General features: G+C 38.6%; 1 protein-coding gene across 3 annotated transcripts in view; it reads right to left on the bottom strand.

Moving 5' to 3' along the window:
• The window catches only part of LOC148867354 (uncharacterized), an 84,390-nt gene that overhangs the window by 33,207 nt on the left and 35,734 nt on the right, over window positions 1-15,449 (bottom strand). For 2 of the 3 annotated variants that reach the window (XM_088980949.1, XM_088980951.1), the window contains exons 4-6: window positions 10,116-10,219; window positions 9,364-9,450; window positions 3,742-3,788 (exon numbers count right to left, since the gene is read on the bottom strand). In XM_088980949.1, the coding sequence (XP_088837075.1) occupies window positions 3,742-3,788; window positions 9,364-9,450; window positions 10,116-10,197 (216 nt within the window). In that variant the 5' untranslated portion in view covers window positions 10,198-10,219. The remainder of the gene's footprint in view (window positions 1-3,741; window positions 3,789-9,363; window positions 9,451-10,115; window positions 10,220-15,449) is intronic. The other variant, XM_088980950.1, reaches the window with a different exon arrangement.

The raw sequence follows: 15,449 nt of genomic DNA, 5'->3' as shown, positions 1-15,449 counted from the left end.
AACATATTGCAAATGAGAAATAACAAGCCCTTCCTTCCCAACCCTGAAACCTGAAATCAGTCCATCTCCCTCCCTTTATCAATCAGCTTGCTCATCACTTCCACTACCAACACAAACAGCAAAGGGGAAAGGGGATCCCCTTGCCTTAGTCCCCTAGAAGATTCGAAAAGTTCAGTTAACCCCATTAACCAGAGGTCCAGCACAGAAAAGGACACTGATGAATGCATGTGAAAATCCAGCTCTTCCATTAACCATTTCTCCCCAAAGCCCATTCTCCTCATCACTTCCACCAAAAGTCCCCACTCCACATGATCATAAGCTTTTTCTAAATCAATTTTGCATATCACCCCTTATCCCCCACCTCTAATTTTTTAATCCATACACTCACATGCAATCAACATCCCATCCAAAATTTGTCTTCCTTGGACAAAAGCCATCTGAGTTGGACTCACCACCGAATGTAACACTTGCTTTAGCCTTCCCGCCAACACCTTAGCTAAAATCTTATATGGACTGCAAACTAAACTGATTGGCCTGAAACCTCTCACTCTCACAGCCCCATCCACCTTTGGGATAAGGGAAATGAAAGTTGCATTGACCAATCTTTCCACATGTTTAACTTCCCAAAGTTCTTTAAACAAAACCAGCAAGTCTTTTTTTTATTATATCCTAGCATGTTTTGTAAAAACCAATATTAAAACCATCTGGGTTTCATCTTTTTGACAGCCTCCCATATCTCCTCCTCCTCAAAACCTCTCTCCAACCAATCCCTAACTCCTTCCTCCACTTTCCCAAACTCCATCTCCCAGAGATGACATTTCCGGAGAGGCAAAGCTTTGTATAACCTCTCATAGTAGCCTCTAATCTCATCTGCAATATCCTTTTGATCATCAATAATTCTTCCCCTCTCCATCAACCTGAAAATTGTATTCCTTTTCCTTTTTCCCCTTACCATGCTTGGAAGAAAGCTGTGTTTCTGTCTCCTTCTTTAAGCCATTGAAACCTCGCCTTTTGCCTCCAAGAAATTTCCTCAAAATGGATTAGCCTTTACAGTTCCTCTCTCTTTCTGACCTCCCCACTTGAAGAAAGTTATACTCCTCCTCCTCCAACCTATCTAGCCTAGCCATCCTTTCCAAAACCTCTTTTTTTCTCCTCTCAACATTCCCAAAAATTTGGACACTCCATCTTTTTAAATCTTCCTTCAAAAATTTTAACTTCTTCATAAATCTGAAACCAGCTGAACCTTCCACCCCATATGAGTTCCAACTTTTCTCCACAAACGCCAAGAAATTGTCCCATCCACATACTTTCAAATCTGAAAAGCTTAGGCCCCTTCAGCCTCACAAACTCCCTTAATAAAATTGGTTTATGGTCTGAGATAGAGAAAGCAAAAGTCACCTGAATCAAATTTTCGAACAATATCTCCCACTCCTGATTGACCAAGAATCTGTCCAACCTCCTCAGGATTGCGGCATCTTGGCCATTTGACCAAGTGAAAATGGATCCCATCAACCCCGGCTCCTCCAACTTGTTCCTTCGGATGAAATGCCCAAACTACCTAGATGCCCCTGACCATCTTCCATCCCCCCCCAATCAGCCAAGGAGAAGTTCCTGACACATGTGCCTTCTCAAGCTCCTCCCAAAGTGAGGAGCCGGTGAAAGAAGGATTTAACGCTGGAGGGTGTTCAAAAGATCTTTTAAGTCAGGCAATGGGAATCACAAAATACAGAACAAACCCTATAGATGAAATAGAAAGAAGAGGTGACGAGGTCTCGACTGAATCCTTTAAATAAGGCAGTGGTCATGAATGAAACTCATGTTGTGCAGAGTGAGATTTAAAAGAGGTGGTTAACATGGTGGTGGAGGTGAGTTAATTATTAGGGATTTATTTTATCAGGGGCAAGGAATTTACTAGAAAGGTTTTCAAAGAAGTTGAAGAAAATGGCAGTCAAATTTGGAAGAAAAAAGAGGCATCTACAGGAGGGGCTGTTTGCTCTTCTTGATTTTAATCTCATTGTCAAAGTTTTTCTTCTGTATTTTGGAGGTTGAGGCTTTTTTCGTTGTAAGGTTGTATACCGGAGGTGTTTGATTTTGCTTTTTGGGGGTGATTTCTTATCACACCTGTTGTAATTCTTCCAACCTTCCTTTTAATGAATTTTCTGGAGCATGGTCCCGTTTGCCAATGATAGGAATATTGGAAGGAGTGGAAAAGGATATTTGGTGGAATCATCAAAGGCTTTCAAGTATTTCTTGGCACATAGAGGCTGTCTCATCTACAACAAGACACTAAATGCTCCATCTTGGATTGGAGGGTATTCAGAGATGCCAATGGCTAAAACTTAAGAGGTCTGCAGTTTCCAAGTAGATGTGTGCTGTGTTGCAGATTTTCATATCCAATTTGGTCCTATTTCTTCAAGTTATTCAAGGTGGACAGGAGCCATTTGGCTGATCCGGCTGAAATTTTCAGTTGTTTGCCAAGAATCCAAGGTGGAGTAAAAGTTAAGATCCTTTGTACATGTATTCCCTTTGCTGTTCGCTGGGAAATATGGAAGGAAAGAAATAGAAGGATCTTCGAGGAGAAAAAGAAAAGTATGGAAGAGTTGGTAGCTATTATTAGTTTGACAGTTATTGCTTGGGTGCTTTTGCTTCCAGAGTTTCAATGACTGCAGAAAAAAGACTTGGAGCTGATTTTTGGACTTCTCTGGATTCTTAATAGAAATGCTAAGATCTGTGTTGATACTAAAATGTTGTTTTTTTGCTTTTTTGTGGTTTTACATTATTGTAATATGGTGGGGGTGACATCTTGTCACCTAGTGATGATGTACTGTTTTTCCTTTTAGCAATAAAATTTCTTTTTTATTTATCTTCAAAAAATAAAAAATTGGTATGTTCTTGGATTTTTTTTTTTTTTTTGGGGGGGGGGGGGGGGGCAATATTTGTGGTGACCCAACTAGGACAGAACTCCTATCAGTTAGTGAAGGACTTAGACTAGCAGAAACTCTCAATTATAGAAATCTTATGGAGGGAGACTCTAAATTTAATAATGGGTGGCTTAGGAGGAATCATGCAGGTTCATAGAAGTATAGGCATATGATGAGGAGCATTAGTAAAATGGTAGAAGACTTGTAACTTGTGAGTGACTTAGAGATGGATTCCAAGATCATCCAATTGCTTGAATGATGGGCTGGCTAAAACGGTTGTAACTAGAAATCAATTATTTTGGGAACGGATATCCCAAAAAGGGTATTCGTAAGTATGTACAGATAGGGCTAGCATGTCTAGCAGTTATAAGGATATCCCGAAAAGGGTGCTGGGCAGGCACATTTGTTGTATTACATTCTTTAAAGAAAATACTAATAAAATCCAACAGGCCATTATTAATCAGAAAAGAAGGATATTTGGTGAAAAAGAAAGGAATCTTAGAAGGCTTGTTGCTGATATTTGCTCTTTACTGACGGAGTTATTTGTTTTTCATCCTGAATAAGGATGCTGAGCGATCTTAATTAGGACTTGATTTCTGGACGTCTTTGGGTTTTGTATTGGAAGGTAATTTCCTTATATTCTCTTTGTTTTTTCTGTTTTGATGTGGTAAAATCTCTCAGCTCTTCTAATCCTTTTTTGTTTTGTATAGAATTTCTTGATGGAGAAAATAACATAATGAGCATATGGCACAATGCAAAGAAGGGTGGTAAAGGGTTAGTACAAAATACAACCAAAATACCAGTCCTCAAGCATTATTACCAAGTGCAAGGGATCTGCCATCGGCTTGCAATCAAATACATGCATATCTGCCAGGTAAAAAAACAGAAAGGAAAATTAAATAATTATAAAATGATTGAAAATTAAGGTAAAATACTAGATATCCATCCTACAGAGCTCAACAACCAATGCAAAAGCATGAATTTACACAAAAGAAAAACACCCACATGGATTTCCATAAACAGAACAAGCACAAAAACACATGAAGAGGAAAAATTGACAAAATGTTCTTGAATGGCTTCTATTATGCATTGATAAAGTTAAGCTGAATATCAATAAAATTTTCCAAAATCCCGCCTTAGTTTTTATTCGAATACTCGTAACAAAAACTTCAGCCAATTCTTGGAAACTATCAGAAAGTCAGTTGACCAGGAACCAAGCCCCAAACCAGTTCATTAAAAATTGACCAGTTTTGGAAGTTTTGAGGTCAAACCACCCAGTTAAGCCAGGAAAAACTGGAACCATCCCCTTTCTCTGGTGTCTGTTATGGTTCTCAAAACATTGATCTGACCCTCCTCAATGGATGAGAACTTTTATGTTTGAAAGCAACGAAACATTTTCCTTATCTTTTTCAAAAAAAAAAAGGATGAGACCAATCATGAAATAAGACTTCAGCAGCTATAAATAGTCAGACATGGATACCTAGAAGCTTCAGTGTACTGGACATTTATCAACATAAATCAGACACAAGGGATATCACTATGTTTTATTGCTTCCAAGTTAGATGTAAAGTTTAAGCTGTGTGACTAAAAGTTCTTATTGTTGAGGCCGTAAAGATAAAAGTTGCACACTGGGTAAAATCACTCCAGCTCTTTCAAAATCTCTCAATTACTGGTATAGTAAGAGAATGGAATGAAGTGATATGCAATGCTGAGAAGAAGGAAAGAATAGTGATGGAGTGGAAGCCCCAAGGTCCCAACAAGATTAAGCTGAACTTTGATGAGAGCTCTATAGGAAACCCGGGTATGGCAGGTATTGGTGGAGTAATCAGAGATTCCTCAAGCAAAGTGTTAGCTACATACTCAGGACCTTTAGGGGAAAGTGATTCCTTAAAAGCTGAACTATTAGCTTTGCTACAAGGGTTGAAAATTGCCAAGCAAGCTTATCTTAAGAACTTGGAGATAGAAGGGGCCTCAAAAACAGTGATATCTTGGACCAATTCAAGCAATAATGTCCCTTGGATCTACAGACATCCGCTAAGGGAGATAGTAAGCATAGCAAGGGAACTTCGTGCCTTGTTTACATGGATCAGGAGACCTGCAAATGGAATGGCTGACTCTCTAGCTAAACAGGGAGTTCAAAGGCAACAGATTTTTTGGGCTTTATATGTGTTAATGTCGACTGTGTAGGGGTATTTTAGTCTTTATATTTATGTTTAAAGCGGCTGATGTGTAACGTTTCTGTTAGATTATGTGTCCCATACTTAAGTGGGGACAAACTAGTCTTTTGTTATTATGGATAGAAACATATAAATACAATCTGGCCGACTAGAGAGTGATCTGAGTTCTCTAGTTCAAACCAGAATTTTCTTCTTCTCTATTCTCCTCTCTTCTTCTTCTACTTCTTCTTCTAGTCTCTCTAATATTTCTTCAATCCTAATTCTAACAGAATTCTAATGCAGGTTAGGTTTATAATATGGTATCAGAGCAATTAAGGGACTTGGTCAACTTACTAACAGACATAAGGTTAAAAGGAAACTTGGGAACATAAAAAACTGAGGATAAAGATAAAGGGTCTATGTTAACATTACCAACACTACAAATGGAAGATGTGGAACCATTAGCAAGGGTACCAGAGTGTGATGTTGGGCACTGAGAAAGGGAGGAAAACACACCTGGAGTTATAGTCATGTGATCAGAGGCTCTAGAGTCAATAATCCAGGGGTTGGGATTGGATGCCAGACAAGCCATACCTGAGTGTGCAAGAGTGGTTGTATTCTATTGAGATGTGGCCTGAACAAAGCTCTCATACTCATCATGTGGAACACTCATAATCTCCTTCCCGGGAATATCTATAAATATAGAGGGCATTTGATCAACTGGATGACCCTCCTGTCTGGAACTACTATCATTGGTTACTGCATGATTTGCCCAAGTTGAAGGTGGGCCATAATCATAACAATAATTGATGGTATGTCCTTCCATACCACAATACGTACATCTTCTTGGATCAAAACTACGTCCTCTCCCACAAACTCCCCCTGAATCTTGACCTCCAATACGTCCACCACCACAACTATACATAGGTCCACCACCACCACTACCGACCATACACTGGTCCACTACTACCACTACGGCCAGATTGAGCTCCCCGAGCTCCACCTCTAACACCACGGCCTCCCCCTCTTGACACTACAAAGGCCGACCTGTCAGAGATAGTAGAATTCTTTGTAGGTCCAATAAAGATCCTCCGCAGACAAGAAAACACCTCTTCTAAAGATGAAAGAGCTGACCCTCCTAGTATTTGTGTGCCCTCACTAGTTCATATTCAGGTTTCAGTCCTACCAAAAATCTGGTCACATCTGGTTGTTCTCTCTGTTGTTGCTGAATTTTAACATCAGAGGTGAGTAGATGGTAAACATTCAGCTCATTGTGAAGGTTTCTCATGCTAGCATAGTACTCCTCAAGCCTCTGATTACCCTGTTGCAGATTAAAGTATTCCTGAAAAAGTTGATACACTCTAGTGGTGTTGTCTTGTCCCGAATACAGCTTCTTGGCATGGTCCCAAACCTCCTTGGCTGTATCAAGGAACATGAAATTCATGTTGATCTTCGGCTCCATACTATTCCATAACCAGGTTATAATCTATGCACCCTCTTGTTCCCAATCACCATACTTATGAGACTCAGCAGAGGATTTTTTTTCCCTTATATGCTTCACTTTCTTCTTAGCTTTAAGAAAGACCTCTACAGATTTCGCCCAAGGTACATAGTTTTCCCCATTCAATTTGATTGAAGTCATCTGAACATTCAAGTAGTCAGTGGGAACCATCACACTAGTTTTGTTTTCACTGTTATCTCCCATATCTGAAAAAAAAAAAAAAAAAAAAATCTTCTTTCTAATTCACCTCTCACCACACCGCACTATATCACACTACACTCAGCACCACTTGTCGTTGAATTCTTCACTCTCCACACCACAACCCTACTACACGACTACCTGAATTCTCACCACACTACTTGGAACTCACTAACCATTCGATCCACACTGAAATCTGCACAAAACCCACCTATCTAATCACCAAACAATCGACTTGCACTTGACACTCCACTGCATCACTCGAACCATCCCTCTTCTCACCATCGATTAGGGGGGGGGGGCTTCCTACGAATCATTGCAAACACCCACAAACCTGCTGACCGGAGGCATAGAAACCTCCAAGGGAAGAGGGCGACCACTCCTTTTCAGCCCCTTCCCCTATCTTCAACCGGTGATGAAGAAAAAATAAAAAAACACTAGGTCGAATGCAAGAAAACCAGAATTCAAAGGATATTCTCAAACCTATGTATTGACTACACGGAGACCTTCTCTCCTGTTGCTAAAATTGGTTAAATTCACGTTGTGATGTCTCTAGCTGCTATGTATGATTGGCCTCTCTTTCAACTTGACATCAAGAACGCTTTCTTACATAGTGATCTACTTGAGGAAGTCTACATGGAGCAACCACCGGGGTCTGTGGCTCAGGGAGAGGATGGTAAGGTGTGCAAACTAAAGAAAATCGTTTATGAACTTAAACAGTCTCCTCATGCTTGGTTTGGTAGGTTCAATGAAGTGGTAAAAAAGTTTGGTATGAAACAATGTCAGGTTGACCACTCAGTCTTCAGTCATGATTCGCATGGAAAGATCTTATTGGTGGTATATGCAGATGATATTGTCATTACTGGGAGTGGTAGATTAGGAATTGATAGGTTGAAGATCTTTCTATAGGAACACTTTCAAACAAAGGACCTTGGTAAACTAAAATACTTCTTGGGGATAGAATTAGCAAGGTCTAAACATGGCATTAATTTATGTCAGAGGAAATATGTTCTTGATTTGTTAGAAGAAACAAGATTATTAGGTGCCAAACCAGTTGAAACACCTATGGAATCAAATACCAAGTTGAGCAATGATATGAGTGAAGAGTTTGAAGATCCTAGAAGGTACAAGCGGTTGGTGGGTAAACTAAACAACCTAACCATTACCCTGCCAGATATTTCATTTGCAATTAGTGTGGTGAGCCAGTTCATGCAGAAACTTTGGGTTCCACATTGGGATGTAGTTCTAAGGATTGTAAGGTATTTGAAGGGAGCTCCTAGTCATGTCTTGATATATAAGAGTGGAGGAAACCTCGAAATAGAGGGATATACTAATGCTGATTGGGCTGGCTCTATATATGACAGAAGATCCACTACAGGTTATTGTACTTTCCTTGGGGGTAATCTGGTGACATGGAAAAGTAACTGACAGATGTGGCAAGTAGTGCAGAAGCCGAATATAGAGCTATGGCACATACCACTTGTGAATTAATGTGGCTGAGAAATCTTCTACAGGAGATGGGATATTCAATTGACACTCCAATGATGCTTTATTGTGACAACCAAGCTGCAATTCACATCTCTTCTAATCCGGTGTTTCATGAGAGAACAAAGCATATAGAAGTTGACCGTCACTTTGTGAGAAAGAAGGTACTGAGTGGAGTGATAGATACTACACATGTTAACACAAGAAATCAATGGGCAAACATGTTCACCAAAGGATTGAGTCGGGGGAGAGTGGACTACATATGTAACAAGCTGGGACTATATGATATATACTCACCAGCTTGAGGGGGAGTGTTAATGTCGACTATGTAGGGGTATTTTAGTCTTTATTTTTATGTTTAAAGCTGCTGATGTGTAATGTTTTTGTTAGATGACGTGTCCCATACTTAAGTGGGGACAAAGTAGTCTTTAGTTATTATGGATAGAAACATATAAATTCTATCTGGCTGGCTGACTAGAGAGTGATCTGAGTTATCTAGTTCGAACCAGAATTTTCTTCTTCTCTATTCTCCTATCTTCTTCTTCTTCTAGTCTCTCTAATATTTCTTCAACCCTAATTCTAACAGAATTCTAGTGCAGATTAGGTTTATAATAATATGTAACTTTTTCTGATGCAACGTCTGCTTCTTTCTGCTGTAATTCTGTTTTAATCCTTTTAAGTGAATGAAATTCTCATTTTGCAGATAAAAAAAAAAAAAAAAAAAAAACTTATTATTCTTCTCCATTGGTTTTGGAACTAGAATAATACCATTTTAAATATTCTTATTCTTCTTTTGCTAGTTGATAACTTATAAAACCATAACTGTGCATTAGATCATTTATTAAGTAGGCCACACTGCCCCAGTATGTTATTATTTCAGTTTCTTGACAGGACTATTTGAATCTTAGAAGATGAACCATACAATTTTTACTTATAATATCAGTATATTGTTTATAATATTTATGGATTTGGGGAGGTATATGCCCAACACCCAATATGCATGATAAAATACAACACACGCACCATTTTCCAAAAACATGGTACAGAACAAGCATGCCCCAAAAAGTCCTATCTACCATCTAAAGAAGAATAATTGCTGTACCTTCTTCTTCAAGCAAATTTGCCTCATCTGCCTCACATAACTCTCTATGAATAGATTGAGCAGCTAATTTCTCATGGCTAGCCTCCTCTGTAAAATGTAAGATAATGGAGCAAAAAAAAATGTCAATAGAAGTAAATCATATACATAACTTTATAAAAGGTAAAATATGAGTTTTTTTTATTGGAAATGGTAATTTTCATTAAAAATAGCAAGGTAAAGTACGAGTTTTCAAGTCAACTCTAGGTAATCATAGGGTTACTGCAAGATTTGCAATTATTTTATACATATTTCTTCCAATTTTTAAATATAGCAAGAAGATTTACAACATTACTTCGAGATGTTTTGAAGTCTATTATTAAAAGGTTTCATGAGAATCCCAAGCCCTAACATGCAATTAAACCCATATAACTTATAATCAAGTGGCTAACATGATTTGTGATGAATCCTTGCCGTTGGAATACTTGGCTATAACAGGAAAAAGATATATTCCTCTTTCTTCTTTGGCGCTCTCTAATAGCCCTAACCTTAGAATTCAATCTCTTTTATACCCTTATCAGTATTAAAAGGCACTTCACCTTTTTAAAGTCTTTTTAATTCTCTTATATTTTATTTGAAACTTCTATGTTTTTTCACATACTTTTCTCTTTGAACCTATCCACCCATCAAATAGGTGCATAGTCATTTCCATGTTCTACAGTACAAGGTCATAAACCATAGTCCTAGAAACATTTATCCAAAACTTTTTATGGTACCTGCTGTAATTTCTGAAAATTTTCCAGTTTCCAAAAGCCTCACCATGGCCGCCATTCTCCCCCTTCCAAATGTACATACCATTGAGTCCAAGACAGCCTATACACTAAGTGTAAAACAAAACATATTAAAGCCCACAATAAAGAACACCGCTGATCATACAAACTAACAAGATCAAGAACCATATCTATGATTGGAGAACAGAAGCAATAACTACATGATTTCCAAATAATAATATCACTGGGAATTTAAATCAGATTATCCAGTTAAAAAACAACCAAATGTTTTTTATCAGTAAAGACCAGAAAATTTTATTAAAATCTGATAAAAGAATAGTATGCATATAATAATGTGTCTAGTACTGCTGTGAACAGCTAGCCCTAGCTAATCACCCCTCTATATTTACCCCATCATGGAGAACCATTATCCAGTTCAACTGGTTTCTGGTTGAACCTTGTTATGAAATCTAATGTAAAAGCCATTACCCAATGTTGGTCCCAGCTATTTGGGGTCTTAAAAGGGGTGGACTGGGTACAATCCTAACCTTTGGCATTTTTTTCAAACAAAGTGGCAGCCCTCAGACTCAAACCCGTGTTCCCACACTTGCTACTATGCAAAACAGAAAAGAAGAACAAATAGCCAATTCACAACATCTGGAGGAGAGGGTTTTAGGGTCTTTAGCTACTTGTCTAGGGTGCTCTACTACTTATTGGCCTTTGACCTACTTAGGTTTTCCCCTAGGTGCTGACCCTAAGGAGAGAATATTTTGGTATCCAATTTTGGAGAAGAATATAAAAATATTGGTTGCGGGGAAAAAGAATGATATCTCTTTGGGAGGCAAAATTACTCTGATTTGAGCCACTCTTGCTAGTCTACTTCCTATCCATTTTTAGAATCCCTCCTAGGGAAGCAAATAAGCTAGAGAAAGCAATGAGGGATTTTCTGTGTGAGCCGGAGGGACGTAATAAAGACCATTTAATAGGGAAATAGTGTGTAAGACTAAGGATAAGGGTGGTCAGGGAATGTGGTTCAAAAGAATGCAGCTTTGTTAGGTAAGTGAGTGGAGATGGCCTTTACAAAGGGAGAGATTGTGGCATGAGGTGGTGGCAAGTATTCATGGCCATTTGGAGAATGGTTAGGATGCTAGTGGTTCTCCTCGGGCCACTTTAGCAACTCCTTCGAAGGCAAGCCATGGCTTGCTTCCTCATTTTCTAAAGTTTGTCAGGTATGATGTGTGTTCTGAGAACTCTGTTTGTTTTTGGGAGGATGCGTGGGTTGGCAATTCTACTCTTAAGGATCTCTTCCCCTCTTTGTATTCTATTTCCTTGTATAAAAAATTGGTGGTCTCAAAGTTCCTCTCTCCTCATGTTACTAGGGAATTGGAACTTCAGTTTTCGTAAAGTGTTAAGAGAGGAGGAGTTTACTGCTATGACTAGGCTTTTGAATTCTCTTGGTAATGTCTGTTTGGATCCCCTTTCTCTAGATAGACAGGTTTGTTTCCTCATCCAAAGGACTCCTTCTCGTGTGTTTGCTTCTTCAAGTCTCTTTGTCAGTCCCCTAATCCTCAAGTGTTCCCTTTCAGGGATGTTTGGTGTAGGTCTGTCCCTCCCCTGAAAGTTAATGCATTTTGCTGGGAAGTGTTCTATTGGAATGTAAACACCTTGGAGAATTTCCAAAATAAAAGACCCTTTCTATGTTTATCCCCATACTGGTGTATTCTTTGCAAATCTAATGGGGAGGATCGTTATCACCCCTATTGCTACAGAATTATTGGATTGGTTCTCTTTGTTCAGGTGCAAGTGGAATCAACCTTCAAAGATACACTTGTTATTTGACCTGTCCACCTTTGTGTGGGCCAAAAGGAGAGAAAGGATAATGTGGAGGTGTACAAGAACAGCACTGATTTGGTCCATTTGGGAAGAGATAAATGCAAGAATTTTTCAAGAAGAGGGAAGTATGTAAGAACTAAAGGAATGTGGGTTGACTCAGGTAATACATTGGTTAAAAACTTTGGACTGTTTTCATCAATTTTCCTTTGATGATATCTGGAGAAACTGGGTTGAGGTGGCCAATAGCAGCTCCAAGAAGGATAGGGTTAACCTTTTTTGGACATCACTTCGGAAGATTATTTGAAGCTGCATTTTGATGGAAGTAGTCAAGGCAACCCAGGCCCCTTCAGGAAGGAGGGGTGGTGAGAGACAAGGATGGAAACATTGTAGCACTTTTCTATGGACCAGTGGGGGAAGGAGATTCTAATAGGGTTGAATTGCTTGCTCCACTACAAGGAATCTAAATTGCAAGTCAGCTTGGGTTGGAAAACATAATAATTGAAGAAGATTGTAAGGCGGTGGCAGGACGGCTGCAAGATCCGGACTCTATCATATAGTGTTTTAGGGATGAAATTAAGAAATTCAAATGATATACAAAAAATATGTAAGAAAATGGTTGACCAGCTTGTGGTCCCCACCTGCTCATATGTTTTTCTTGTCTATAGTGCTGTTAGAAGACTGTTAGAATCTCTTTTTTTTGTTATTTCTAGTGACAGGGGCATTCCTATCATTGTACACTTAATGTTGAAAACCTTATATTTTAAACATCATTTGGGGCGGCAGACTAAGCAAGCTGAACCCTCACATTCTTTTCTATTCTCTCTTCCTCCTCTTCCTCTCTCTTCTCATCCTCTTCTCTTCTTTCCCCTTTCTCCTCTTCATTTTCTGGTTTATTTTTCTTACTAGACAGGTCTGAACCTTCTTGGTTTCAGACAACTAAATATGAACTGAAGATTACAATGGGTTGGGAGAACAGAAAAAGCTATGGATGATTTTTTAGGCAAACAAGGGACAAATAGAGATTATGCTGTACTGGACTCAATTGTAATCTAAGTCTTTTTTAGTTTGTATTGACCTATGTAATGAGAGAGATCACAACTCGGGCCTCTCCAAGGGTTGCTTGTACTGGTTTTAATCTCTTTGATGGGAGCAGCCAAGGTAACCCTGAGCCCTCAGGTATAGGGGGCCTGGGGGTGCGCTGAGGAATAAGGACAGAAACATTATTTCCTTCTTCTTAGGACCAGTGGGAGTGGAAGATTCTACAAGGGCAGAAGTACTAGCTGCTGTACAAGGGATCCAAATTGCCAACCAGCTTGGGGTGGAACATCTGCTGGTAGAGGGGGATTCTCAGGTGGTAATAGGCTGACTCTCTAACCCTGATGCTGTCATTTGGGAATACAGAGACCTCCTCAAAAAAGTGAAGTGGCTAACCAATAATACGAAAGTGGATGTTAAATGGGTGAGCAGGTCGGCAAATACTATGGCTGATTCTTTGGCCAAACTTGGGGTTTCCAGAGAAGATCTTTTTTGTGCTACCTTGTAACTTGTTCTTGTGTATAGGAAATCTGTATTTGACTAGTATGGAGAGGTCGCATCTCATGCCTCTCCCTAGGAAGCTTGTACTTTCTTATCCTTTGTGATTAATAAAATTCTTTCAATTATCAAGATAATAATAAACGAACCATTTATCAAAAAAGTTCATAAAAAAAGAAAAATAAGGAAAGAAAACAGAATTAGCAGAAAGATACAAATGACAAGATGATCATACAAAAATGACAGAAAACTAGGATGAAATTCAATGATAATGTAACAAACAACCCTCTCATTCACAATTAGTTCCTTAATGCTGCAAAATGCATCATGATGTTGACATAATGCCAGAAGCTTAAAACTGAAAAACTCTTTTTTAACTTATTTTTCTGCCTGCACCAAAACAAAAGGTTCATAAATAATGCAATGCCCATCCACAGTTTCATTCTTCATGTGGATGGTGATGACTGATGATGGATAAGCTTCTAGGTCAACCTGCTCTTTGATGCAGAAGCAAAGTTGTCAGATATAGAATTTTTTAAACTTTTTATGTAACTTTGCATTTCCAAACAGAAGGGGTACTTTGGATTTTATTGGGTCCAACCTAGGAGTTTGATTTGTCTAATCATTTTTTAGCTGCAATTAGAATTCCATAGTCATTGCATAAGTGTTCCAGAGTTACTGTTTTTCTTATAGTCGAAGTATGATAGCAGCAATTCTATAAATTTTGTTTTTCTTAGTTTTAGTAGGATTAACAATCCCTGTAGTGTTTATATATGTTACAAGTGCAAAAAAACATGAAGAAATAAATGAATTGCGCTTATTGTATCTTAACAGTCAATTGGAATAAGAGTGTAATGGCTAGAATTAATGTTGAAGAAAAGGATTTGAGGCCTATGGCAGAGGTTTTGGGGTGTGAGAAAGGGGAGTGGCCCTTAAGATACATAGGGTTACCTTTAAGTAACAACCTTAGATCTGTTATCTTTTGGAATCCAGTGGTGGATAGAATAGAGAAAAAACTAACTGTGGAAAAGAACTATATTTCACTAGGTGTGCCGCATGAGAATTACTTTGTGTAGTGAGAATGGGCCCTAGTGTTCTTTATTTCTTTTAAGTAGAGTTTAAAAGTTATGTTTCTTAGTTATGGACCTTATAAGCCTTCTTTTATTTTCTTTAATTATTTCTTCAGTGCTGGCCACCCCATTAAGGGCATCCAAGTAGTTGTACTTAGAATTATTAATAAAAGTAATGAAAGGGGGCTAGAGAGAGAGGTTCAAGTTCTTTTCTCTCTTCCCTTCTTTTTTTTTTCTTCCACAACCTATTGCTGAAACTTCTTTTCTTCTTCTTTCTCTCTCTTTTCTTCTTTTCTTGCATTATCTGAATTACTGTAGGTGTAATTTTCAACTTGGTATCAGAGCGGGATCTCACTTTCAACTTTTTTTCTCCTTTCTTTGCATATACATAATGTGTATGGAGAACTAATCGTTTGATCAATCAGTTACTTATGCAGCCCAGTTATGAAGGTTTTTAAGGAGTTTTGTGGAGGTTTTTCATCCTTAGTTGAAGCCCAGGGCAAGTTCTAGGAGATTTTTCCCAAAAACCCTAGATAATTGGAGAAACCTTGTTACGGGTCATAGAGATAGTTTGAACCAAGCACTTGGGGATCAGAGGTAAGCCTTTTCATTTCTATTAGGGGCAGTTTTGGTTGGATTGAATTCTGGAACCTCTGGAAGGGGTGGTTGAAGTTTCTCTCTTTCTCCCCATCCTATAGGACCTTGTGAAACCCTAATTTTGGGGGGTTGAGAGGTTGTTCTTTGCTTAAAACAGTAAATCTAGCTTAGTAAAGCCCTAATTTGATTTTTGTTTGCATCCGTTTACTCAATAGAGCAAATTGGAGGAGAGACCAAATATTCCACATATTCCAGGTTTGGACATGAAGGGTCAATGGAGAATCTTTTTGGGGTTGTGACTACTATG

This window comes from Nelumbo lutea, chromosome 3, assembly GCF_056320005.1.
Source record: "Nelumbo lutea isolate HS-2025 chromosome 3, American lotus-T2T, whole genome shotgun sequence".
Taxonomy (NCBI): Eukaryota; Viridiplantae; Streptophyta; class Magnoliopsida; order Proteales; family Nelumbonaceae; genus Nelumbo; species Nelumbo lutea.
Note: the sequence above shows the minus strand (reverse complement) of the source record. Positions and strands in the feature narration are given on the sequence as shown.